The sequence below is a fragment of the Sphaeramia orbicularis genome, chromosome 14, assembly GCF_902148855.1.
Source record: "Sphaeramia orbicularis chromosome 14, fSphaOr1.1, whole genome shotgun sequence".
In the NCBI taxonomy this organism is placed as follows: domain Eukaryota; kingdom Metazoa; phylum Chordata; class Actinopteri; order Kurtiformes; family Apogonidae; genus Sphaeramia; species Sphaeramia orbicularis.
In genome coordinates this window covers 22,572,714-22,599,737 of record NC_043970.1, presented here as the reverse complement: position 1 = coordinate 22,599,737, position 27,024 = coordinate 22,572,714, and the positions used below count along the sequence as shown (strand labels likewise).

Below are 27,024 nucleotides of genomic sequence, written 5' to 3'. Positions count from 1 at the left end.
ATAGCCTTTTTTATTCATTTTTTCAAGATTTACAATGCACTTTACATAAAACGGACTCAATAGAAAACATAAAAAAGGTACAAAGTAGGACATTATGTTCCCCTTTTGACCAAAAAAGGCACTGGTGTTTATATGGATATGAAAAGTTCTGGGTTTTCTCAGGGTTCTCCTTCATTATTACAACAATCTGTCTCTCTTTATAAGGGAGGCATTGCAGATTTACTGCTTCTAACAATGGAAAGATAATGAATTTTTGATGGGTTAAGTTGAGAAAGATTTAAATTAGACCAAAGTTTTATCTACTGGGAACATAATGCAGACTGACTTTACCTTCATCAAACTCATATCATGTTAATAAATGTGCGGCGGGGTGGTCCATCAGTCATTATTTTGTGAAGAATTGTAGAAGTTATTAAAAATGTGAGGTCCCTGCAGGTTTTGAAGGAGCACCAGAATAACTGAGAGCACATTCACATTACTGCTCGGTGTATGTGGACACAGTGTGACAGTTTGGGTCCAGCTGCTTTGCACTTCAATATATATAAGGAAAGATCCTGTAGGGGACGCGTCGGCAGTAGGTGTCCCATGCAACTCCATATTTGTCCCTGCACTGTCTCTCATCACGGGCCTCTCTATGAATCAGCAGGATGGTGAAATATACGACATAGAAATAAGGCAGGAGATGTGAAAAACCTGTGGGAAAAAAAGAAACACACCAAGTTTAAGAATACTTGTAAACAGATGCATCATAAGTTACTGATTGCAACATTCATACGGTAAATTAAACATCAAACAAGCTGGAAATTAGGACCCTTTTTTGTCTCTGTAGCAGTAATTACACTAGCAAATACTGTGAATCTCAATTCCAAAGCAAGCTGCACAAATGAGTCATATGAAGTTGAATATCAATGAGCAGAATGTGTCAGCGATAACAAAGGTCTGACAGTCACCATTTGAAGAAGTTCATCATTCAGGGAACATAAGGCAGCTTACAGAGGAACAAAGACCCCAGATTGTTGCTGCCTTAATTGCCACAGTATCAGCCGCTAAAACCGTACAATTATGCTATAAGAACAGGAAGGAAATGAGAAAAAAACACAATGGCCTGGGCTGGGCATCGACCCTCGGGGTTATATAATTACTAAACAAACTGGGTCTGTAGGAATGACTATCAAAACCTGTCTGTACCAAAAGATGCTTTATTTACAAGTCAGATTTATTTATGTTCTTTCTGATTTAAAAGAAAAAGTCAAGTTTCAACATAATAAAGTATTTTCAGTCTGTCAGTCTGCCCTCTTTGGCAGAAAAAATTGGTCAAATTAAATCAGCGGGGTCTCCTAATGATTCCATTCCACCTGATCTTTTCAAACAGTTTTTTTTCTACCTTGGCACCATATGTGCTCAGTATTTGACAGCTGCCTTTGATACAGTGGACCATCAAATTCTCCTATGTCACCTGGAGAACTGAGTGGGCATTCAGGATGTGGTTTTAGATTGCTTCAGATTAGGGATGTAAATTATCAATTAATCCATTAATCATTAGTTGGTTGACCTTATTGATTGATTAATGATTAATTGATAAGCGGCGATTTTCCTGAGAACCTGGATTTCTTTTTCAATACGGTCTAAAAGAATAAAAGCTAAGTATTGTTTATATACTTAATGAAAAAAGCATGTTATATTCCTTAATGATTGATTTATTGAACCGTTGGATACTGTCAGTGTTTCCTGTGGAATTCATCTGTTGATGTGGTGGTCTGTAATCGGTGTGTGCACGCGTGGGCGTTTCACCGGTGGGTGGGTGGGTGCACGCGCGTGCATTTCGTCGGTGTGTGTGTACGGGGGGGTACTCAGCCGCAGGCGCGCAGTTCGGCCGGGGGATGCGTGCGTGTTGGTTGGTAACTGCACGCATGCGTGCGTCACTTTCCGTCCTACTTATACTACTATGGGGGTACGGGGTGGTGCAGTCCGTGCCCCCGCAGAAGTGAAAGTGAAACTTTTCGCTCATTTATCTTTTCCCTACCTCCTGAAGCTTCACAAATGCTCGACATACCTGCTGCCCGGATTAGGAGCCTGGAGGATGTTTTCAACTTCTGTCTCACTGACAGTGGACTAGACCAGGAAAATGCTCCGATCTGATATCGACCCGCATTTATGCGTGTATTTAGTCGGGGGTGCACCGCTTCCACAAACAGATGGGCCGGCCTGTGTTTTGCTCCACCATGTCCCTTAAGCGATGCTAACTCATCAACGCCATCATCCGGTTCGATGACCAGCTATCCCAGCCGCGGTGTCGCAGCGCGGACAAACTGGCAGTCTTCGGACAGGTGTGGACAGGTGGACAAGGGCAATTAACCAACAATTAATGATTTAATCGAGCAAATTTTTATCTACAATCAATCGTTAGTCAATTAATTTGTTACATCCCTAGTTCAGATCCTATTTAACAGAGAGAAGTTTTTGTGTCCATGTTGGAATGGATAGGTCTGATGCCACAACTCTCGCATACGGAATGGCTCAAGGATGCAAATTTGGCCCTCTTCTTTTTATTATTACCTCCGCCAAGGAGGTTATGTTTTTGCCAGGGTTTGTTTGTTTGTCTGTGTTTGTTTGTTTGTCTGTCCGTTAGTGTGCAACATAACTCAAAAAGTTATGGACAGATTTGGATGAAATTTTCAGGGTTTGTTGGAAATGGGATGAGGAAGAAATGATTAAATTTTGGTGGTGATCGGGGGTGGGGGGGCCCACGAGGGGGGGCCACTGATCGTTAGTGTGCAACATAACTCAAAAAGTTATGGACAGATTTGGATGAAATTTTCAGGGTTTGTTGGAAATGGGATAAGGAAGAAATGATTAAATTTTGGTGGTGATCGGGGGTGGGGGGGCCCACGGGGGGGGGCACTGATCAGCCTTGGCGGAGGTCTGCGCTCTCCGAGTGCTTCTAGTTATTATTATTATTATTATTATTGTTATTATTATTATTATTATTATTATTGTTATTATTATTATTATTATTATTATTAATTTATTTTATTTTTTATTATGACCCTCTTCTCTTGTCCCTTTATTTACTTCCTCTAGGACAGTGTTTTTCAATCTTGAGGTCAGTACCCCACTTGGGGTCGCCTGGAATTCAAATGGGGTCACCTGAAATTTCTAGTAATTGACAAAGATAAAAACTTCCTAATAAAAAATATATGGTGAATTGACAGAGATAACCACAATACATAAAAGACATGACAAACTGAAGCTCAAACTGAAGCACTGTGGCACTGTTTATCTTTCAAATGTTCATTGTGGTCGGTTTCAGATGCTGCAGCTCTTTCATAATTCATAGTTTGAGTTATTGTTTGTTCAGTATTAATTGTCAGCCTTGTAAATCCAAGCTGGACTGACTGTACATATCCTGACCAAGGAAAATAAAATTCTCACTTTGTGCAGTAATCTACACCTGGCTTTTCTGCCTCCATCCATAATAATATACATTATACAGACTAAATGTCATCTAAAATTAATGTTTATTTGCAACATAGTGTAGCAAACTATTACATGATCAAAAACAAAAATAATTTTGCAAAAAGTCTCTGTTTTGTATGTCTGGGGTCGCCAGAAATTTTTGATGTTAAAATGGGGTCACGAGCCGAAAAAGGTTGGGAACCACTGCTCTAGGATCAATTCTCCGTTAACATGGAACTGCATTCCACTTTTATGCCAACAGTAATCAAATTTATGTACCACTGAAACAGGAAAATGTGTACTCTGTGAAACAGCTTCTACAGTGCATTGTGGAAATTAAGGCATAGATGTCACTGAATATCTGAATAAGACCCAGGACATGTTGTGTGAGCCTGGTGATGCTCCAACGTCGATGTTGACTGGGGTCCTTTACATCGATATTTGATACATACAGAAATAAACCTGGGTGTAAGGCTGGACAGTGATCTTAAACATGATGCACAGATTAAATCAGTGTCCAGCTTTTTTCAACTGAGACAGCTGGCCAAAAAATATTTCTTTCTCAGCATCATTTTGACATTTTAATTCGTACTTTTATCACAACTCACTTAGACAACTGGAATGCTCCTTATGTTGGGCTTAGCCAGACGTCATTGCTCGACTGCAGTTGGTTCAAAACGCTGCTGTTTGACTTAAAACCTGGTGCCATAAACGACACCATATCACCCCAATTTTAGTGTCAAGTCATTGGCTCCTGGTTTGTTTCCAAATTGATGGTAAAATTCTTCTACTTGTTTTTAAATGCTTCAATGGCCTTGCCCCACAGTATCTATCTGACCTGCTCCAGCCGTACACTCCTTCATGTTCTCTCAGATCAGTCACTGTTAGGGCCTGTCCATATGAAGTCGGTTTCGGTCATGCACACAACAGTTTTGTATCAGATAGGCCTTTCATCCACACAAAACCAGCATTTTCAGTCACTGAAACTGCAACTTTTTGAAACCAGGTCCCAGATTGGATAAATTTGAAATTGCCAGTTTTGCATCTTCGTCTTTATGACCAAAGCACAACTTTTCTAAAAGGATGACATCATAGCCCCACCTCTCTAACCTTTCACCCTGGAAGCAAGACGCCACTTCACAACAACCACAATGGCTACAGAGTCGTGTCCGTGCTTCAACAGCTATTGAACTTATTGGAATTTATTGAAACAAAATCTTCGCCGACTCTTTCATTAAAATGAGCAACAATCAAACATAGCTAACAATATTCACTACATGCTCTTGGATCTACCACAGAAGAAAATATTGGATCAGACCAGGTAGAACCAAGTAAGCTTTATGCGCACGCTCCACGTCTTCTCTGTTTTTTTTGCGAGGGCATTACAACGCCACAAACAGGCCTGGCATTTGTACTACATCGTTATCAGGCATTTTCAGTGATTTCGTTTGGATGCAGATATTCCCTGAAACGACTCCATGTTTACAGAGCACCTTATTGAAAATGACAAAGAAGAAGATCAGATAGGAAAAGATGCGGTTTCATGTGGACATGGCCTTAGTCGTCCCAAAGACAAAGAGGAAGTTGAGAGGTGACAGGGCTTTTTCAGTCACTGCCTCCAAACTGTGGAATGAACTACCTTTGCACATAAGGCAGGTCGACTCAGTTTCTGTTTTTAGATCCTCTCTTCAAACATATTTTTTCTTTTTGACTTTCAACTCAGTTTGAGAGGTCAGCTTTTATTGTTTTTGTTAATTCTTCTATGCATTTTATTTGCTCATATTATGTCTGTGTATAGCTGTTTGGCCAACTATGTAGCTTGACAAATAAAGTTGAGTTGAGTAAAAAATAATGCTAAATCTTCTAAAAAGTAATAATCCAGCATCTTACAATAATAAAAAATTCCGCAAAATAATTAATTATAAATATATTTTAAAAAATCAGTATCTCAAAAGTATTTTAAAAACCCACAAATTAATGAGAAACCATGTAAAAATAATGTTCAACACCTTAAAATAATATTAAATCTAAAAAATAATGTTGAATATCTGAAAACAATAAAGAAAATCCTCAAAATAATGGGCAAGCTTGTAAAAATAAAAACATAGTATTTATAAATAATGAAAAACGTTCTAAAAATTTTTCAATATCTTAAAATAATTGTAAAATTGTCAAAAGGAGAAACATCACAGTATTTCAAAATAAAGAAAACTTAAAAAAAAATAATAATAATAATTTGGTATCTCAGAACAATAAAAAAAACTTTCTCAAACTTTATCAGCATTCATTGTAGTTTCTCGAAATAATGAATAAATGTGTTCTGTAATAACAATGATCCACAAAGTTAAAATTACCACTAGTGAAACTACACTATCTAAGCAAAACACTCAATACACTGCAAACTTAACACTATAAAACAGACATTCTGACAACTATTACTCACCTTATGTTATACTATCACTGGACCAGGTACAGATCAGATTATGTAATACTGTGTTTTGGCTAAAAATTGGTCATCTGTGCTGTAAATCACATCATTAAAACACATTTAACACTAATTTACTCATGAATGGGTCTCAGCCTTCATCTATTTCATGGGTCTCAAGAGTTTTGAGCAGCCTCACCACATGGCAGAGACCAGGCCAGGGCCATCAGGAGGTCTCCGAGGTAATTGGGATGACGAACGAGCCCCCACCAGCCGGACACCAGCAGCCGTTTCCCTGTTGCCGTGGCGATGGTCTCGAGTTCTGCAAAGGAGTCAAGAGCAAACTGGATGTTTCTGAGTAAGATTTGGTCATTACTCCAGAGATTCAAGTCCCTGTCTCCCTCTAATGGGACAACAGCTGGCGGCACATTATTCATCACCTTATATCATCTGACATGAGATCTGATCTGTGTTGATGGAATCATAGAGGAGGGGTATCAAATATACGGCCTGTGGGCCAAAACCGGCCCACCACAGGGTCCGATCCGGCCCACGGGATTAATTTGCAAGGTGCAAAATTTACACGAATGATATTAACAGTAAACAGTCACATACAGCCCAATTTGATTTCAGATGGGTTGGACCAGTAACATAATAACTTATAAATTATGGCAACTCCAATTTTTACCCCACCCCACAAAGAAGAGGCAAATGGTATTGTTTTTGGTTCAGTTTGTTTTTTAACACTCTAGCAGCAAAACTATTGGTTCAATTCATACCAAATTGGGTTTATAGATGGCCAGTGACCCAGATGTCAATACATTTTGAGAACAGTCGGTCAAATTTAAAATTTTTTTATGAATTTAAAAAAAAAAAAAATTCCCCATTTACTCATAATATCTATAAAAACATCAAATTTGTTTCAATTGTTTTCAAACTTGGCACATATATAGAGGTCTATGCATGTGCTGACATCAGTACACGCATAGACATGATGATCAGCTGGATCGATGCCAAAATAAGCTACAATATGTGCAAGGGGTGGGGTTTGTCGTGCCTGGCACCACTTGTTCTCAATGTTTTAATGTTTAAAAACTAAAATTACATTTACAAACTATGCTTTCCCAAATAAATGTGAATGATCTAAACAACCATGAACAGCCTGTAGTTTCTTAAGAAAAATAAGTGGAATTATAACGATATTCTGCCTGTTGCTAAATGTTTTGTGCCTTTGGAGATCCACTGTGACCTTTAAGTTGTAATACACATGTGTAAATGAGAAGCTGAGGCACAATATTGTTAAAATTGCAATTTAACTTTTTTGCCTGAAAACAGAGGAAAATTTTGAGTTATTATTTCTAAGTTGTTACGGTATTATCTTAATGGTCTGGGCATTTGAGTTCAAACTGGACTGTATGTGGCCCCTGAACTAAAATGAGTGTGACATAAGAGGGATGACATGTTGAAATAAGGTAAAACATTTGTCTTGATTTGATATAATTCAGATGAAAATTACTAACTTGAAACACTTGGATGTGTAGGATCTCTTCTGAACTGGTTCTTTTGTGAGTTGGATTTTCTGAAGATATAATATCCAATACCTGTTGGTGAAAAGAAAAGCTGTAAACACCAGCATCTTTAATCATACAACCTGATATATCACAGCTGATTAATGAAGTACACATGATTACCATTCAGTACTATTATTACAGCAGCTCCCAGTGCACTCAGGGACTGTGGGTGAACAACCAAGAAGGCAGCTTGAAGTCCGTATGTGAAGGGAACCCAGGCCAGATCACCGAAGACCAGCATGAAGCCAAATCCATCATGCACTATGTCCATGGTGGTCAGAACAGCTTCCTGTTCACACAAGGGAAAGCAAAGATGGGAAAATCCCACACTGTAGCTATGAATCTATCAATCAAAACAATAAGAAAAGACATAGATGTGTGGTATTATGGGAGTTGTTGTTTTCACCATCTTAACCCATACAGACCCAGTTCTACTTTTGTGTCTGTTCCCAGATGAATTTTTCTTTCTATTTAATCTTTCATAAGTGATTTATCTCCATTTATTGTAATATTAGCCTCTGTATTATGCATTTTTCACTATAAATCATATATTTTCCTATATATAATTTCCCATATTTAATTTAGATGTTCATTAAAGCTCAGAGTAAATTCAAAGGTTATTGTATCAAAAACAGAGAAAGCTGAAGAAAAAGTGACTTTTTCAGTAAAATATCTCATTAATTGAACATAAACCAAGTATCTCCATCCACTGTCATGGATCCAGCTCTATGGGTTTTAGTGGTGATTCAATGTTGTAGAAGATGATGGTGTTTCCATGTTTACTGCGGCGCCTCTGAACGTCCAAATAAGTCATATCTGATTACCATGAAAAGATGACAAAGTGCATTTTACACTAATTATTTACATATATTGATAGAATTAGTGGATCAATAGTTATTAAACATTTTAGATCAGTAGATGGTTTTGGATGCAGGTGGATATTTGGGTCTTTAAGAGTTAAAAGTCCTCTTCGCATGGGACCAGTATAACCCGTGTACCTCTGGTGTTTTGGAAGTCAACACCCATATCTGTGCTTCAATGTCAAACATTTGCACAAAGTCTGTTTTTACTCACATTTACAGACATGATTCCCTGGTTCTGAAGTCAAGGACAGGTTCACCATTTACAGAAAACTGTTTTAAGGCAAGAAAATGTCCCTTACTGTAGCTGTCACATATGTCATCCATCTCATCATCTCTTGCTTTTCTGAAAGATTTAAGTTTGCTCTTTCAGTGAACATCTTTGCTGGATCACGTTAACCTCCTGAATTTGCATCCAAACACTTTTATCATCACCAGTGCAGCGGCATAGTGCTCAATAAGGAAATAGCTGAATAAATGCACAGAAGAAACAAAAAATTCTGCATATTCAACCTAATTACGAAGCTATCATCAGACTAATTTCAATATATGACCTCTGTGTTTATAAAGTGCAATAAAGTAGGTAATTTGCAGTGGAATTTTTACTCTACAAATTACAGGCATGGATGATTCACATTCACACACCAGAAATCCACAGATAATACTAGGACTGTATGGATATGGCTAAAGTCAAGGTACGGTAATGTATTTAAGAAATAAAATATCACAGGTAACATTAGCTAAAGTAACGGTAAATGATACTTTAATGTATTGATTCCAAAATTCTGGGCCTATACTGATATTTAATCAAACAACTTAGCAGATGTAGACAGACAATTCATTTATGTTTCTTTATTTTGTTTGTGCTACCCCCCCCCCCCCCCCCCCCTTTTAAGTTTAGGAAACAAATAAATCTTCATTATGTGTCTATAAAAACAGGTAAGCTTAACTGTATTAAAGTCTTTCAGCCCTTCATCACATTATCTTTGTTGAATGATTTGAATGAGATGATTTGGGGAGAGAGAGAGAGAAAGAGAGAGAGAGAGAGAGAGTTACGCTGAAGAATCAAAGTAGTGAAAGCACTTTGAGTCACTAATAAAGATAAATGTATTAAAAAATGCTGGTTGGCTGTAGTTCCCAAGATACAGCATTGGGTCAAAATGTGAATTTCTGAAAATTAATGACAGAATGGCTTTTACTCAAAAATAGGGGTGTAATAGTGCACTTGTTTGTACCAAACCGTTTTGGTTCGGGGCCTTTGATACAATACGGATGTGTACCGAACAAATACATGTAGGCTATGTGAAGAATGCAAACACTTGGGAAGCAGGGTGGCCACAAGCAGAACCAATGTGCAGAGTTTCCCTATATTCAGCAGCAGAGTGCTGCAAGAAACCAAACAAAGAAAAAAACACTTTATTCTGAGGCTGGGGTGCCGATAAGTGCAGCCCCACTATAACCCCCCCCCCACTGGTCTCCTTCACTGTGCTGAAAATGTATTGAACTGAAGACCCTGAAACTGTAGTGAACTGACATTTTTCTGTAGCGTTACACCCCTACTCAAACAGAATATCTGTCTCAGAGCTACTAGATCTACTTTAAAACACTGTCTGTACATTACATTTACTTTCAGTCATTTCTTTTCCAATTCATCTTATTAAAGTATGCAAAATTTAGCCGATATAATCTCTGAGGCAGATAATTTGTAAAAAAGACTGTAGACCAGTGTAATATATTACTATTTACTGACACCAATACTGGTTGATATCACCAAACATAAACCAATGCTGGCTGATTTATCTGTGCATCCCTTCAAATGATCAGTTAGACCTGGACTTTACATTCCTGTTCACTTCATCTTGGTTCATTGCATGTTCCACTGACTGATGTTTCCAACCTGATTACTTCTATTTTTGTTTTTTTTTTTGTTTGTTTTTTTACCTGGTTCTGTTTAAGGCTGTTCGAAGCTTGGTGTGTCAGTGATGTATGGTGATGCTCTATGTAAACTGGACAATTTTAGGCCCTTTTTTCCAGTCTCAACAATCCTTCCATGTTTTGTTGTGTTCAGGTGTGTGGTCTGCTTACTCTTTCTTGCTCTACTTTGTAACTTATTCTTAAATTCAGCATTTGACAAAATCACCACCATACACTGAGTTCAGTTAACAGTCACTGCACGATCAGCTTTCCACTGGTTTCTCTGACTTATACACTGTTTATCATCTCCAACCACAACAGTTCACACTTCAGATTGATTTTTCACTGAAATGTTCTGAATGGTTTAACAAAAGAAAAAAAAACACTATGGTTGCACATAATAATAAGCTGGACAGATATCAGAATCAGAATATTTTATTAATCACAGGATACTGTTAAGTGTTACAGTTGCTTCTTGCTAGTTTTACAAAATATTAACATACAGTATATCAAGAAATCAGCTTATTACTGAAATACTGCATTGCAAAAAACAGGCAATGACAATAAATGATTAGATGATTTTATTTTTTATTTACTATGTCACCTGACAACGGAGATGCCAAATGAATGAAATGTACTTTTATGACAGTGGGCATTGCTAGATGAGTGCATACTTAATATATAGAATAAATCCGACTCAGTCAATCACTTACTTCATTCCAGAGAGCGTCTGCCACGTACAGGAGCTGGAAACAGTTGACCAGGATCATAGCGAGGGAGGGGGAACCCCGAAGCTCCACCTCTTTCATCAGCATACCGAGGTTTATGACCACCTAAGAGGAAAGAGAAGAGGATAATGATTAAAATTAATAATCAGTGATTTCACCAGCACTCATCAGCACTCAGCAATCATCATGACTCATTTTTGATACCGATTAAGAAAAATGTCGCAGCCTTTGTATAAGAGAGTCCATTCAGTTCAGTTCAGTTCAGTTTTACTTATATAGTACATAGTGCAGAGTATTACAGAAAGAAAAGACAATATCCCTTTCTATTTTTGGAGAAGTTTTGTATCACACATGCATACACATCTGAATAAATGATAAATGTGTGCTACTATGAAGCTGAGCTCATTTTGGCACCTGGCACTTTGCCTGCTTTTTAAACCCAATAATAAAAGAGAAATTTAGACATATTTCCCCCCAGGATGTACCTAATGATGACCTCAGATAAATGCAAAAAAAAATGATACTCTTGCTCCGAGCCATCCCAAAATTAATGAATTTTTAATAAAATATTGGGGCCAAAAATAGGACCAAATTGGGACAGGTATCAGTACATTTGATCTGGAAAACATGGCTTGAAATGGTCTTATATACTGCTATAAATAAAGACTGTGTTAAATGTGATGATCCTAGTGGTTTTTCTAATCCAGACATGTGAGTTTTTCATGAATCTCAGTCTCATTCCAGGTTTTGCATGTAACCCATCGTGTCCAATGGCGTTACATGCAGAACCTGCCCATTTAAACACAAATAAATCATGAATGATTTTGCAACAGTGGTCATTTTTGTGAAACACTCTGTCTTGCATATTTACTTTGATTCCTAAAATGTACCTGTGAGAGAATAAAAGATATTTGAAAAAACAGTAGTGTGTAATTTTCGTGCCCTTTTTAACGCGTTACATGTGGATTTTTTATAAAAAAAAATTTATATAAAAAAATATAAAAATGTGTTTTATCTGAAAAATAAATTTTTTATCTCAGTAAATATATATTTTAAAATAGACCCAAAGTGCTTCCAAACTTGCTGCATAACATTAGTCTACATCCAGTTTGGATTTTTAGCCCCTCTGTCCTGTTTTTAGGGACCAGTTTCATAGGGACCAGTTTTAGGGACCAGTTTCATAGGGACCAGTTTTAGGGACCAGTTTCATAGAAATCTAAACCCAAATCTAAATGCATAGAGACATAATATTCATACTTTATTCATTCCAAAGCAGACACCTGACTTGCAGGACTTTCAAGACTTTATTCCTAAAATTCAATCGCAGACAGATATCAAAACACTCATTTATCATGTTTGGGAAATCTACAGGTATAGTAAGACAAGCAAATATTTTAATATAAAACAAAAACACAGGAAGCAAAAATCTCCCACACACTGTCTGTGGCCAGTCGGTGGAGGCTTTTTCTGTCCTCTCCTACGCACCTGCCTTTAAAACATTCAGCTATGCAAACGGTAACTGTTAATACTGTAAATACAAAGACTAATACACTTCACTGAGTAATAAAAGAACAGTGAGACGCATTAACGCTTTCCATTGTGAACAGATATTGTTTTACTGTCGGACTACTTCAGATCCAACTTTAAGGACTTGTGTTTGTTTTTCTTCTTGGTGGTTCCTATTTTATCTTATTTGCTGTGATGACTCAGACACAGATGAATGATGTGAATTACTGTGTCAGGTCATTAGGGAGGAAAGTTTCAGCTTCTGACAGTGTCAAACTTAGACACTGCAATTATTACTGAAGAGAGAGTAGAGCAACATTGCCTCCTGTTGGCAATTTGTGGCTCTTAAAATATCACCGCCATCTGAGCTGCTGAATTCAGCGCGTATCTTAAATTATTCAGAGGATCTATGAATAGAGCTGAAGATCAGAAAAGCATTTTGTTTCAAGCCCTGCACTCGACTTGTCACTAAGGATTTTAATATATCAGCTGTTTCTTCAAGCAATTCGCCTGTTGTGAGTATGGTTTTAAAGTAATCGGACTATTTTGGGTTGAACTGTGGGTTTTAAATGCAGATTCTGTTAATTTGTGCATTATTTCTCTTTGCATGAGAAGGTGAAAGACTAATCCATTAATTTTCTCAAAGTAGAAGTAAACTGAGATGGTGTGGAGTGAATTTAAGAACAGGCTCAGTGTTATTATCTGCTTCAGCACACTGAGGTTTCACTTTATCTGCCTCCACATTCGAGCCAAGTCATTTTCAACTGAGGTGTCACAGAAAACTCCTCGTTGCAGTTTTTTCACTGTTAGAGTACATGGACCTTTTCAACAGGCAGACAAGTTTCTCAGCATTTGGAAACATAAGTGTTAAATGGTGAAAGAGAACCTACTGTCAAATCTAGTTAATGGCCGGAAGGGGTCATATGTAATACTGATATTCCAAAATATCTACAGCAGAGGAAAGCTGCATACCAGAACAAACTGAGATCTGCAAAAACCATCAACAGTACGTATCACTCACTGAATACAATATAATGATCATTGTTTACACACATCTGTATTATGGTATCATCGAGTTTTCCTCTTCTAACAAAAACTCACAAATGATTATTTTGACAGTCAGGAAAATAACAGTGTCTTATAATCTTTTCATGCTGTCTCACCTGATAGTTTACATTATAGCTCTGTTAGTTTAGCTCTGTTTTGAGATAGAAAACAACCACAGTAAAACCACAAATCACCTCTGTTTTATTTGTGTTGTCAGTAGCTGCACTAAAGATCTGTGTGAATTCTTCCAAACAGGGTCAGAACTGTCACATTTACATTATTATTATTTTTTTTTTTGCTATGATCTAATTAGAGTGCTCTTTTATTTGTTTTTGCACGCATTCGAATATATATATGTGTGTGTGTGTGTGTGTGTGTGTGTAAATGTGTGTATATATACATATATGTTTATACTTAGAAAAAAGGAAGGTAAATTGTAATTCTGTGATTAGAAGAGTCCTATTTTTCTTCAATAAAAAAATATTTAGAGAACTGTCACAGTTTAGTCTGAACCATGGATCAACAAGCAGCAACTTAGAAAAGATAATAACATCATAAATTTATACTTCCATGATCCTCATAATCAAATTTACCTGTGTAGAAGAAATGCTGCTATTTCATCATGAAACTCCATTCTTTTTATTTAGAGTTGTGTCCGGTGTCCAACAGCAACAGTGCTTCTAGCTTAAAAGTCACTTTCTTTGACTCTAAAAGTTGTGACTCACGACTCCCTCTAGTGGTCACATAAATCCCATGGCCCGTTGGTGTAAGTGAATTCAGTTCTTGTTTCAACAATCTCAATATATTGCCATCTTTGACATAACTTCAGAGCTCTTCATTCTAAACACTCTAAGGGTACCTATAGGTGATATTTTAGTCTTTGAAAGTAGAAATACTATATATCCTCCTGAGACCCAGAAAAGTACAAGTTTTGGCTTTTTTCACATTAAATAATTGCCTTTATTGGAAACAGCATGATAAAACAGTTTTTTCAGATGCATTTTTAAAATTTTTATGGAATGTCCTTTGCAGTGGATGGCTTTTTTTTCAATAAAGCTGTGAAACTCTTGTCTCCTACAGAGAGCAAAAATGCATTGCTGGGTCTCGGGAGGATATAGCCCCTATAAGATCACTCTTGTCACTTTTCTTATAAACTCACCCAGCCGATCAGACCTGGCCTGAGTTCACAGAAATATTTCAGGTCAAAACTTCCGATCCGGGGGTTCAGCTCCCGTCCAATGAAGAAATCATACAAGGGATTTCCTAAAGGATACAAAAAAATAAGTACACTGTAAAAAGTGAAAATGTATTCATGTTTAGTTTGGACTATACTAACATAAGGTGAGAAAAACAGGTTTTTTTATATTCCTACATGAATACTCTTAAACAAAGCATTTCATGTTCACTACGATGGGGATCAAGAACTGGTTCCAAATGACATGTATCTGCACAGCAGGTAACGGAGGGATGGAGGTTCAGTGAATGAAACCACCTTCCTCTGAAACCAAGTGTGGCTCCATTTCACAAAGAATGAGGAAAACAGAGTGAGTTGTTACGCCTACAAATACATGGGAATACCAGCAAAAGGATGGAACATCTTTCTGCTTCAAATCCAAGAACATCCTGCATTTTTTTTCCTTTTTCCCCCACACAGACAATTGATCTGGAATCAGTAAAAGAAAATTACACTGATAAGCAGAATGGGTAATAGTAATAATGGTAATAATAATACTAAAGTAATAATCCATTCTCACAGCACCTATGGATGGAGAGCAATAACTATTTTACTTTAACTTGCTTAATTTTAAGTTGTTCTTATTTTGTTTTACTTTTACAACTATAGTACTTTTTATAACATGATGTAAGTTTTATATTTATACATACCTGTACATATTTGCTATGACTGCGTTGTGATTGTGGATTTTTTGTCAGCTACTGGACACCTTGAATTCCCCCAGTGGGGATGAATAAAGTATCTTCTATTCTATTCTATTCTATTCTATTCTATTCTATTCTATTCTATTCCCCAGCACATAGAGGGAATAATACACAATTTAATGAGTTCAGTGGTCGATATGGGTTGTTTGATGCATTATAGAATGATTGCGGATATCAGATATTAACTTTTTATTTGCTTTTTTTTGTTGCGCTAATGTTGATCCATCATATTTACACTTTTTGATACATTCTGTTGGTCTAGCTTACTTATGTGTTGCTATTTTTTTCTGTTTTTGTTGCTATTTCTTTCAGCATTTTTTTGATATATTCAGATTGTTCGTAGATCTTCTGTGTCTGATGAGTTCATGTAGACATCACAAAACCATTTGATGAATTTCAACCTGAACACGTATTCATTGTAGTTTAAAGTTGAAGCACGTTGGCCTACGGCTTATCCATGATTAAATAAAAGACTTAATCATCCTAATCATATTCAGATGCCTTTTAACCACTACGCTGCCTTTGTAAAGATTCCCTAGTGGTATGTAGGACTGTCATGGTGCTTCTTTGTCTTTTTAATGTACCTATTTTCTGTTTCTGTATTCATAAATATGAAAAATAAAGCCAAGATGTGTGTGTGTTTTAAACTAACAAACATCTCATCTTAATATACATTTACAAAATCATAGAAAAGTGTTTTTGCTTTCTCTTATAAAAGGAGATAACAGCCTTCTACTGGTGCCTTGTTCATTTTTCTTGAGTGATCAGATGCTGAATCCCACTGCTAGATTCAGATGCAGCAGAACCCACTCCAGCAGGTCAGGTTACTTAAAAGCGTGTTCATCTGATGCCTACAGGCTCCAGTAAAACTCAACTGTTAGATAATAACAAAATGCCTCTGCTGTCAAACTCCTCTGTAGCCTCTCACCTCTGTTTTTGCCAGTTACCCATAAAGATGGCAAAATCCACCACTGAACAATAAAACAGGTTCAGGAAATGCATGGTGACGCTTCAGTAGGTGTATTTTTGGACTGTGTTCTTGCTTCAGTGGTCAACCTCCATCTCACCTGTGTTCCCCCCTAAAGCAAGAGCATGGGAAGGAGCCCAAAAGGAGCGGATGTAGAGATAGATGGAGAATAGGAACGACGCTCCAATCGCACACACAGCCAGAGGCGGCAGCAGCTCAAACAGACGGCCCAGAGGAGCCCCCAGCCCCAGAAACAACATCACCAACCCCGAGCTGATGCACAGGGCATGGAAACCTGAGGGAGACAAACAAACAAAGCTAAATGCTGTAGCCGGGGGGAGAGAGATAAAGGGACTTTTATGGTAAAAGTTGGAGCTTCAGATTGTGTAACTTAGTAAACTTGAGACTAGACTGAAGTGGAGAGGTTAAACTAAAACACACATCACTTCTGGATCTTTATGAAAACACCACAACTGTTACTAATATATCTAAACATCTGTAAACATGCATGTGAAATTGACAAGTTATAAGAAAAACTAAATGTTTTTATTTGTTATCACCTTATTTTAATTTCATTTTAACTGTCTTTTTTGGTTTTAATGTGCTTTTATTTATTGATTTTACTCTGTTTAGAGTGTGTAAAATTACTAAACCAGTTTTGTTGTCGGATGTTTCTTCAGCGATTTGGGCAACAATGTGTTGTGTTTCTAAGTGACCTATACAGATCCAGAGTTTCCACATTTTTAAAGACAACATTTCACAACCTTTCCATGACTTTATGAGGACCAAAATACATAATTTCTATTCATCACCTTTATGTTCATGAAGAGAAAAGGACTAAATTCATTAACATAAGATAATCCTTTATTAGTCCCATGACAAGGAAATTTGCACATTCCCAACAGATCTACAACCCCTCAACTTTCTGAATCGAAGTCAGACACCTTGTCCTTTAGGCCAGGTGGTCACTTGTATGAACTGATTAACTAAAATTATATGCAACTAATTCAAACTCATCATTCTCTAATTCTTGTATATTACTGAGTCAGAAATGTTGCTTTTTAGTCAAACAATAAAACAACAAAAAGCCATTCTAGCATCTGCACCTCCATAAACCTATAGAAAACCCTGAGGTCGATTTAAAATCTGGAATTTTTTAAAAATGTTTTTATGTACAGTGGTAGCCAAAATTAATAGAACACGTGACAGATCTGAAAATATTGATCTTTTTTTTTGCCCCCAAAATACAATTTCAGTTCATAATGTTCATGAAATATGCAGGTGGTAGCTCTGAGCAAATATGAGATGAAGTGAGTCCTGCTATTTTTATCCTCTTCTTACTTTAACATTGAGTTAATGTGCAGGATAGGCCTTGTACATTCAACAGAATCACACAGCTATGTCCTTAACCCTTTATTGGTCAAGTGACTGTTTTTGGTAATTTCCACATACATTACAAGAAAGTGACAGCAACAGTTACAGTGAGGCAACAATCTCAGGTCCAATGTGGTCTACAGGGTCTGTAAGGTCCACCTCTGCATGAACAGTGAGTGTACCTGCTTTGTTAGGTACCATGAAGAAATGGTACTAATGTAAGGAATGATGTTCAAAGGGATAATGTGGATGTGGACAGGGGTCTGGATCAACACTTACAGTTGCGTAAGAAGTTATTAGACCATCAAAAATCATCAAAATCAATGGTTATGCAATCAAGTACTAACTCCTGTGTATCATGTGACTAAAACAGACAGAAAAGAAAAAATGGAATGCCTAAAAGCACTGTTTTTAGCAGTACAATTCCATAGTTATTGATGTAAGAACTGAAGTGATTTTGGTTATTATCAAGAAAACATGGAAAATGGATAGATATCAGCTCTTAAATTAAACTCTTATGAGCTATTATACATATATATATATATATATATATATATATATATATATATATATATTTTTTTTTTTTTTTTTTTTTTTTTTTTTTTTTTTTTTTTTTTGTCCAAACAAATGTACCTTTAGTTGTACCAGGCATTAAAATGAACAAGAAATTGAAGAAAACAAGGGTGGTCTAATAATTGCATGTTGTTCTAATGTTCTAAAATACATGTTCCTTACATGTGTTTTTCTTGGATTTTTTTATATTTATTTCTTGGATTTTTTTTACATTTTTTTTTCGTCAGTAATGGGTAAGGAACCAAATATGGCAACTTCACTGACCTTGATTTTCTACATAACAATGAAAAATTTAGAAAAATTTCATTAAAATTTCATTAAAATTCAGAGTATTTCTATGCATGTCCTATAAAGGGTTAAACTCTACATCACCATCAGTTTAACCACAATTTGGCCTCTTCTGTTAAGGAACATGATTGTATGACATTGAGAGCCAAATAGGGCTTCTTTGTTTTTGTAAGAAAATGACCTATATCTCCTTTCGGATGGTTCTATTCTATGGTTTACAAAGCATAATGATGACTTTGTAGATATTTTATTCGTTTTATGGGTATTTTAACAGCCAATTGAGAAAAAAAAAAAAAAAACAGATGAAACTTCTGAAATATGCCAAGTGTTCTAATAATTTTGGCCACTACTGTAAATCTAACAGGTTTCCTCTCGTTTTGTGAAAACAGATGAACTCATCAGAGGTGATAAAATTGACAAATATCTTTTACCACTGAACAGCAGTTTTTAAACACATCAGCTATATAATGTGGTTTTGCTGTAGATTTTGCATCCACACAATGGGAAAACACCCTAGAATTAATTCATCTACTCCTCCCCAAGTAATGTAATGCCATTTATATCAGTGAAATGTGTGATTTGGATGTATGTGGTCTGATTTTTTGCAGTTTTATTCATTTTGTATCCTAGAGTAGAGGAGTTTACATACCTAAAGAATACATCTCTTGATTCTTCAGAGTGTTGACAATTTTATTTAATTAAGTAACAGTTATAGGTTCATCCAGATAATAAACTACACACCAGAAAGCTCAAAATGCAATGAACTAGACCCTCCCAAACCCATCATTACCATTTATAGGATACTTGAGGCGTGATCCATCTCTCAGCGTTAACCCATCAGACACCTGTAGACAATTACAATCGCTGTAACTTCAAACTGAACACAAGCAAACGTGAGCTTTAAGTATAAATATATGGATTAATGAATGTAACTGAATCAAGAGTGAGTCTGTGACACTAATGCCAAAAAAAAAAAAAAAAACTGATGAAGAGCCATGATATCTGAGGGACATTATAAAGGAGAATATTTTCCATATATATCAACAATGTACACAGGAACATGTGAAATATAAAGTGTTTTTTTAATTATAAAAATGTAAAGACATAGTTGTCATATGTTTTGTTTGGTTCACAACTCAGAGATGTTCCATTTACTGTCACAAATGAGAAAGAAACCTGAATATAATCACATTTAAGAAGCCTAAAAGATTATATCAAGTACATTTTGTCTCCTTCACACTATTCTACATTTTCCCCTCCTGCTGAAAAAAAAAAGAATTAGAAAGAATTCAAATAAAAGTAATATTGCTATTTCTTTGTTAATTGTGATACAGTGCTTTTAACTCATTCAATCAAGCTAACTGGGTGCAAATCTGAAAAATGAACAAAAATAAACTGAAAATTATTGAAATATTCCACAACATGAAACAAAACCAAATAATAAAATGACATGCAGCTAAAACAGGTGAAAATCACATTTTGCAGATTGTGACTAAAACTCTGATGTTTAAGATCCTAAAAACACATCTGAGCTGGATTCAGAGGATTTTGACAAGTTTTTCTAATAAAATTACTTTAACCGATTAATTGATTATCAGCATAATTGGTGATTAATTTGAATAACTGACATCCAAGTGATTAACTATTGGATCTTCAACTGTTTACGCCATGCCATACAACTCAACAAATTTTATTTTTTCTCGTTTTCTCTTGTAAAGCGTTTTGTAATTTCACAAAAATGTGCAATATAATCAAAACTTTAATTACATTTTCTGTGAATTCAGTGAATAAATTGTGTATTCACAGTGACAACAAGGAAATTTGTATGTTATATTTTAATACTAATTATTCCTCTTTCATAATTTTCCTCCTTTTAATTAGTACTTTTTTTTTTTTTTTGCAATTTTTTCATTTAAGTGTGTAACAACATATAAAATATTATTGAATACAAGGTAAAAAAAAAAAAAAAAGACACCCTCTATGCTATTCATCATGATTTCTGCCTCAGTGGAAAAAGAGATAGTGGATAGTGGGGAATGTAAGTAATGTGGAAAAACAATAAATGATTCTCCATGTAACACAATATACTGTCATAACACCACCTGGCCATTCAACAGCCAGCATTAATCAATGTCTTTCTCTGAATATCTATACTTGTATGCACTATGTATGTAACATATCATTTAGAAGTAAATATGCAGTACTAAATAAGGATACTGAGGCTATGAACCTACAGAAGGAACCTTTTCCATGGCAGAAGTGATTTTAATTTAAGGACCTTTATTCTAGATGATGAGTGTGTCTTACCTTTCCTACGGGCAGAAAATAGAGGAGGATGTGCAGACCCATCCAGCCCAGCAGAACCACAGGGGCCAGCGGGTCCCAGAGCTGGTCCGAGGAGGGGAGGGCGGGGGGCCACTGGAGCACAGAGGCTTCAGGGGATCGACTCACAGAGATGAGGAACAGCACCGTCAACGGAAGAAAGACGGGGATGCAAACAGCACCTGAGACATGAAAACAGATTCAAGTGATACAGAAGATGCTGTCATGAAACCTGGAAGTGTTGAAAATATAAAAAGACAAAAGCATGCACCTAAACATAATGCTACCACATATATCAACTGCAAACCTATGTGAACAGTGGATAATTAGTGGATAAACAACTAAATGTAAGTGAAGGAGAAATGAAACTCAGTGCACTCGACTACAGCTTCCATTTCATTTAATTCATTCATTTATTCATTCATTCCGAGCGAGTAAGCATTCACAACACAAATGGCCTGCACACAACAGTATCTGATAATACAATCAACAGAATACATGCAGGTACAATATTTCAACTATATTCATTTATGCTGAAAAAGGAGTGGGAAGAAGAAAACTGATTTAATCCCACCCCCGTTTCTCATCAATAACTTAAAGGGGTCATATTTTGCTAAACCCACTTTTATTACCTCCGCCAAGGAGGTTATGTTTTCGCCAGGGTTTGTTTGTCTGTTTGTTTGTCTGTCCGTTAGTGTGCAACATAACTCAAAAAGTTATGGACAGATTTGGATGAAATTTTCAGGGTTTGTTGGAAATGGGATAAGGAAGAAATGATTAAATTTTGGTGGTGATCGGGGGTGGGGGGGCCCACGGGGGGGCCCATTTCCAACAAACCCTGAAAATTTCATCAAAATCTGTCCATAACTTTTTGAGTTATGTTGCACACTAACGGACAGACAAACAGACAGACAGACAGACAGACAAACAAACAAACAAACAAACCCTGGCAAAAACATAACCTCCTTGGTGTGGGGGGGCCCACGGGGGGGGACCACTGATCAGCCTTGGCAGAGGTCTGCGCTCTCCGAGTGCTTCTAGTTAGTCTTTGGTTCATTTATTTGTGTATTTGGACCCTATTAGTTCAAAAAGTTTGAATTTGAACCCTTCAGGTGCTGCAAAGCTATCTTTATATTCATTCTGGCAAAAATCGAGTGGATTTCTACAACCCGTTTCAATTCCTGCTTTATTTGTTACATCTATAACTAGTTACATCACGATATTTGCACATAAAAGGTCAAGACTTTCGAGCAACATTTCTCCGAGTACGGCATAACTGTTTGTCAGCAGCAGCAGTTGTAGTCCAAATTGAAAATATGTCCACACTTCGTGGCGATTACCTAAAATGTTAGTTGTTGTTTGTATTAACAAACACAAGTGGCTGAATGGGACAGCGCAGCACAGCCAACAACCTGGAGGGGGTGGGGCGTGAAGTGGCTCATTTGCATTTAACGGGCCAGCGCTCAAAACAACCTTTCTGGTGTCATTACTCAGAAATAGGGTTGAAGTTGGACCTGTGGAGTTGAATTAATGAAGAACTCAGACCCAGGCAGAGCATTGACAGTTTATGTTGACCACAGGAAAATGTTTTAAAATGCATAATTCCATTTTTTTTTTTTTAAAGCAAAATATCACTCCTTTAACATAGTTTCAAGTACTCACTCCTGTCTTTAAACTTCAAACCAAGACAATGAACAAATAGGCCTATACCAAATTATAATAAACTCATTCAACAGTATTTACGTTATTTAACCAAAATATGTGTGGAAAAATAGAAACAAAGTACATTCATAGTGGTCTTATCATGGGTGACAGTTAAGAGTTAATTTACATTATAATAACTAGAAGCACTCGGAGAGCGCAGACCTCCGCCAAGGCTGATCAGTGGGCCCCCCCGTGGGCCCCCCCACCCCCGATCACCACCAAAATTTAATAATTTCTTCCTTGTGCCAGTATCAACATTTCCTGAAATTTTTATCCAAATCCATCCATAACTTTTTGAGTTATCTTGCACACAACCAGACAGACAAACAAACCAACGCTGACAAAAACATAACCTCCTTGGCGGAGGTAATAATTACTGACTAACAATGGTAAAAAAACAAAAAACAAACTGCAATACCACTAATGGAGAAGAGGAGCACACACCAGCAATGGGAAGAATACCAATTCTATGATCAAACATGATTCGACTTTAACCACAGATGGAAAGAAAATTAGTACTGATGCTCAGTTCAAGTAACACAGCAGGAGACAAAGCTTCACAACAAGCAAACACACAAACTGAAACATTAAATCTTCTAACTGCTTTCTCCAGAAACAAACTCATTTGATAGCATGTTTCAAGGGGAAAAACAAGAGCAGCTGCACATGTAAGCCACAAGAAATGAATAATTCTGCTTCTTGTAGCTGTCGTAGAGAGTCTGGAGAATACATGGGCACATTAGGGAATGCAGTTTTATGTTTTGTATGGCTGGTATATACATTTATTGACATGCACTTTAAATTAAATATGACAGCTCCATTAGTTGATCTACTCTGTATATGTTACAGTGTTGATCATTAAACCAAAGTAGTAACAGGGGGGTGCTGCTAAAGAATGATAAAACTGTCCTGCCATTACTCATTACTTGTTGCTGCCACTTTTATGTCTGTGCTTGATTATGGGGACATTATTCATATGAATGCATCATCTCAGTGTTTACATGCCCTTGATACTGTTTATTGCAGTACTCTGAGGTTTATTACAGGCCTCAAACCTGGGACTCATCGTTGTCTTTATATGCTCGAACTGGATGGACTAAAACACTGGTGTTCTTTCTAGAAATGTATTTTACGTCTGCTTCCATCATATTTGCTGATCTACATCTGTTGGAATGACTTAAATAATTACAGTCGCTGGTCCCAGGATCTGTTATCGCTACGAGTTCCAAAAATCTGAACAGAACTGGGAAAGAAAGCTTTTAAATGTTCTGCTCCCACTGCCTGGAGTAACCTATAGACGGAGATTAAACTGAAGGATCTGGTCTATTTAAATACATTCACAGTCACTCTAAATCCATGGGAAAAGGATAAATCTGGATGTAGATGTTTTTCTAATTGATTGAATCAGGTTCTGCTTTGAGATGCTTTTAAGGAACATTGTTGTACTTTTAGTACCTTTTACATTATTGATGGTGTTTTATATGTATGTTCTTAAGTTAGTACTTGTGTGTAATGTATGGATTTTGAACTGACTTTTATTGTGTTTTGTGTATTTTAAGTGCGGATGTATGATTGTGATTTCTATTTTATGTAACCTTTGCTGCTGCTGTCTTGGCCAGGACACACTTGAGAAAGAGGTTTTTAACCTTAATAAGCTTTTTCCCCGGCTGAATAAAAGTTAAATAAATAAATAAATAAAAACCCTCCAGTATCCTGTCCAACAAGGCCCTTACTAAGCACCAAGTGTGCCTTTTTCGCACACTTGTGGAATAAAAAAATTTAAAAAAAATTCATGCAATTTGTTTTTAATTCTTTTACACTTTTTTCTATTTCATCAACTTGAGCCGTAAATAAAAATGCCAAATACTCAATAATTGTCCCATTTTTTAACCCTTTAAATGCCATGTTTGTAATGTAAGCAAACCATTTTTTTTTTGGATGCAAAAAACAAACAAAAAAACAAACAAACATTTTTTTCAAAATACTACATAAAAAGTGGATCACATATTATTTGATTTTTGCAGCCGGGCATATGTCAATGATTAACAGCAACATTGGTTAATTTGCATTATTATTTTTGGCGTTAGGTCAAATGTTCAAAAATACTAGCATATGTCACCAAGTGTGCGTGAAATGCTCACCTATAAATCAAACTATTAAATATTATATATTGATTTATTTTTCTGCTCTAATTTGATTTTATTTTTGTAAATCAAGGTCAGCCCTAATCACACATATCAAATGGAAGAAATAGTGTGTTTTAGGGACACTTGGGAGACAGATGCTAGTCTTGTAATTTTCTTTTGTTTACAACGTGCAGATTTTAGTTGGTGGCAAAGAATTTTAAAGATCATGCAAAAATGATCAACTTTTGAATTCTAACCTTATTTAAATTGTGAAAAATAATATCAAGTTTTTTAAAATTAAGTGCAAACTGTGCCTAAAAGGTGCACCTGGATACCAGAGGGATGACAATAAAAATAATAATAATAATAATAATAATAATAATAATAATAATAATAATTATAATAATAATAATAATAATAATAAAAAAACTCACCCAAGGTTCCTCCGAATTCCCTCTCCGTGCTGTGTGATGACTTGAGTTTGGCTGCATGACTGTTAGGCCTCATGGTCAGCCTCTTGTAAGAATATGAAGCTGCATGTTACAGTAAAAGAAGACAATTAATTACAGCATTAACAACATAAAGTAATTGGTTTTCTCACAGGTTGTGTAAATAGGAGCATGTGACCAAACCATGCTTTATTACTCTAATCTACAATTTGCTGGAAAACATCTGCTTCAGATATAAAATGCTCTAAATCTTACAAACTTGGATAAGATGAACTGGGAAAACAAATGGTAAAGAGCTGATTGGCAGATGTCTTCAAGATGTAGCAAAGTTTTGTTATATACAGTTACAGTATACACATAGGTTTCTGTACATTTATAAAAATAAATCTTACACTTGACAGAATCTGGAAAATGAATGTATTCTAATGCACAGACAGTTTTTTGAAGTAGAACTGACACCTCAGAGACCACATTCCTTTATTAGGATAATTATTAATTATTATTATTAATAGAATTTCACATTTTTAGCCAATACTATATCTTGAAAATTATAGCCAGCTTACACTTTTGACTTACATTTTCTTCATGAGCAAATAAATGTGGTTTCACTAGCTGTATTCTGGAAGTATTTTGCTTGTACATCAGTATGATCAACAGTCAAATGCACGGAAACATAATGTAAACACCAAGTTTTAGTCTTTAAACAGCTGCTGTGTAGATTTAATGTAACCTGTGACCCCAGTTCAATGTTACACTTAATCATAAATAAACTGAGATCAGGTCGATGTATGAAGGAACATTTCCTACTTGTAGTTTAGTTAAATGCTGCCTTTATGTACATATGGAAACTGTGCTAATAGATCATCACAGCTAGCTGAAGCTACTTTAAATACATAAATACATAATGAGTGTGTTAGTTTTTCTTGCTGATAGACAGCAGGGACAAAGTGCAGGTTGTGTTATAAAGATAATGTTGTCCCGGTTTACAGAAAAGAGCAGATTCAACAGAACACGTTTTTGCAGAATAAAAGGTTTATATAAAGAGTTACAGTTGTATAAATTGTAGGGTCTTACCGGTACAGTGCACAGATGAACGGACAGGACTGTTAGCATCCAACCCACTCTGCTTTACCCGTCCGGTCGTTTGCAGGTGGACACGCCCCCCGAACGTGTTTCTCTGTGCGGAACTCTTTGGCAGCCAATCAGATTCCTCTGTAGTCATCAGAAGAGGGTGGGGCGAAGACGCGTCAACCAATCAGGTGCGTCTTCCAGGTGGCGACAGTGTAGTAGGATACCTCAGTGATGTTGTGAAATACTTTGAAACCGGTCCGTGAATGCAACGAAATAACCCAGTATTTACTAGAAATCGTGTTTTTAGATTTATTTTTACACGAGGCAGGACAGTATTTTAAATCAACCATTTATACAGTTTTATTTCAGACACTTTTATCATCTCATTACACCATTAGGGCAAGACATTAACTGGAAAATAGAACGACTGATTTAAAGGCAAGAGCTGAGGTCACTTTAATAGTAAACACAGATTACACAATAAAAAATCACATTCTGATTGTAAGTTATGCACCAAAACTGCCTTAAAATGCTTTATTTATTTACATATGGAATATGAACAGTCATCACTTTTCTCTTCAGTTCTGAACTTCATATTAAGATCCTTTCCATGCACTAATGGGTGGCTTTCCAGATTAGTATGTATCATGGATAATTTTTTAGTGATATTGAATATTAGCTGGAATTAGTGACCTTGACAGAAAA

General features: G+C 36.2%; 1 protein-coding gene and 1 long non-coding RNA gene across 2 annotated transcripts; one reads left to right on the top strand and one right to left on the bottom strand.

The window, feature by feature from the left end:
• On the bottom strand, positions 1 to 26,827 carry tm7sf2 (transmembrane 7 superfamily member 2). Its single transcript, XM_030153249.1, has 11 exons — positions 26,323 to 26,827; positions 25,234 to 25,332; positions 20,955 to 21,151; positions 19,438 to 19,492; positions 16,513 to 16,707; positions 14,667 to 14,770; positions 10,940 to 11,059; positions 7,573 to 7,741; positions 7,402 to 7,482; positions 6,081 to 6,203; positions 1 to 693 (listed from the first exon to the last, which is right to left on the bottom strand). The coding sequence occupies exons 1-11, from the start codon at positions 26,468 to 26,470 to the stop codon at positions 533 to 535; spliced, it is 1,452 nt and encodes a 483-aa protein (XP_030009109.1). The 5' UTR covers positions 26,471 to 26,827; the 3' UTR covers positions 1 to 532.
• LOC115432422 (uncharacterized) lies at positions 4,832 to 16,080 on the top strand. The gene is made up of 3 exons (XR_003937206.1): positions 4,832 to 5,016; positions 11,290 to 11,296; positions 16,070 to 16,080. It is a non-coding gene; the product is annotated as an uncharacterized LOC115432422 (long non-coding RNA).
• Positions 26,828 to 27,024: the final 197 nt, after the last annotated feature.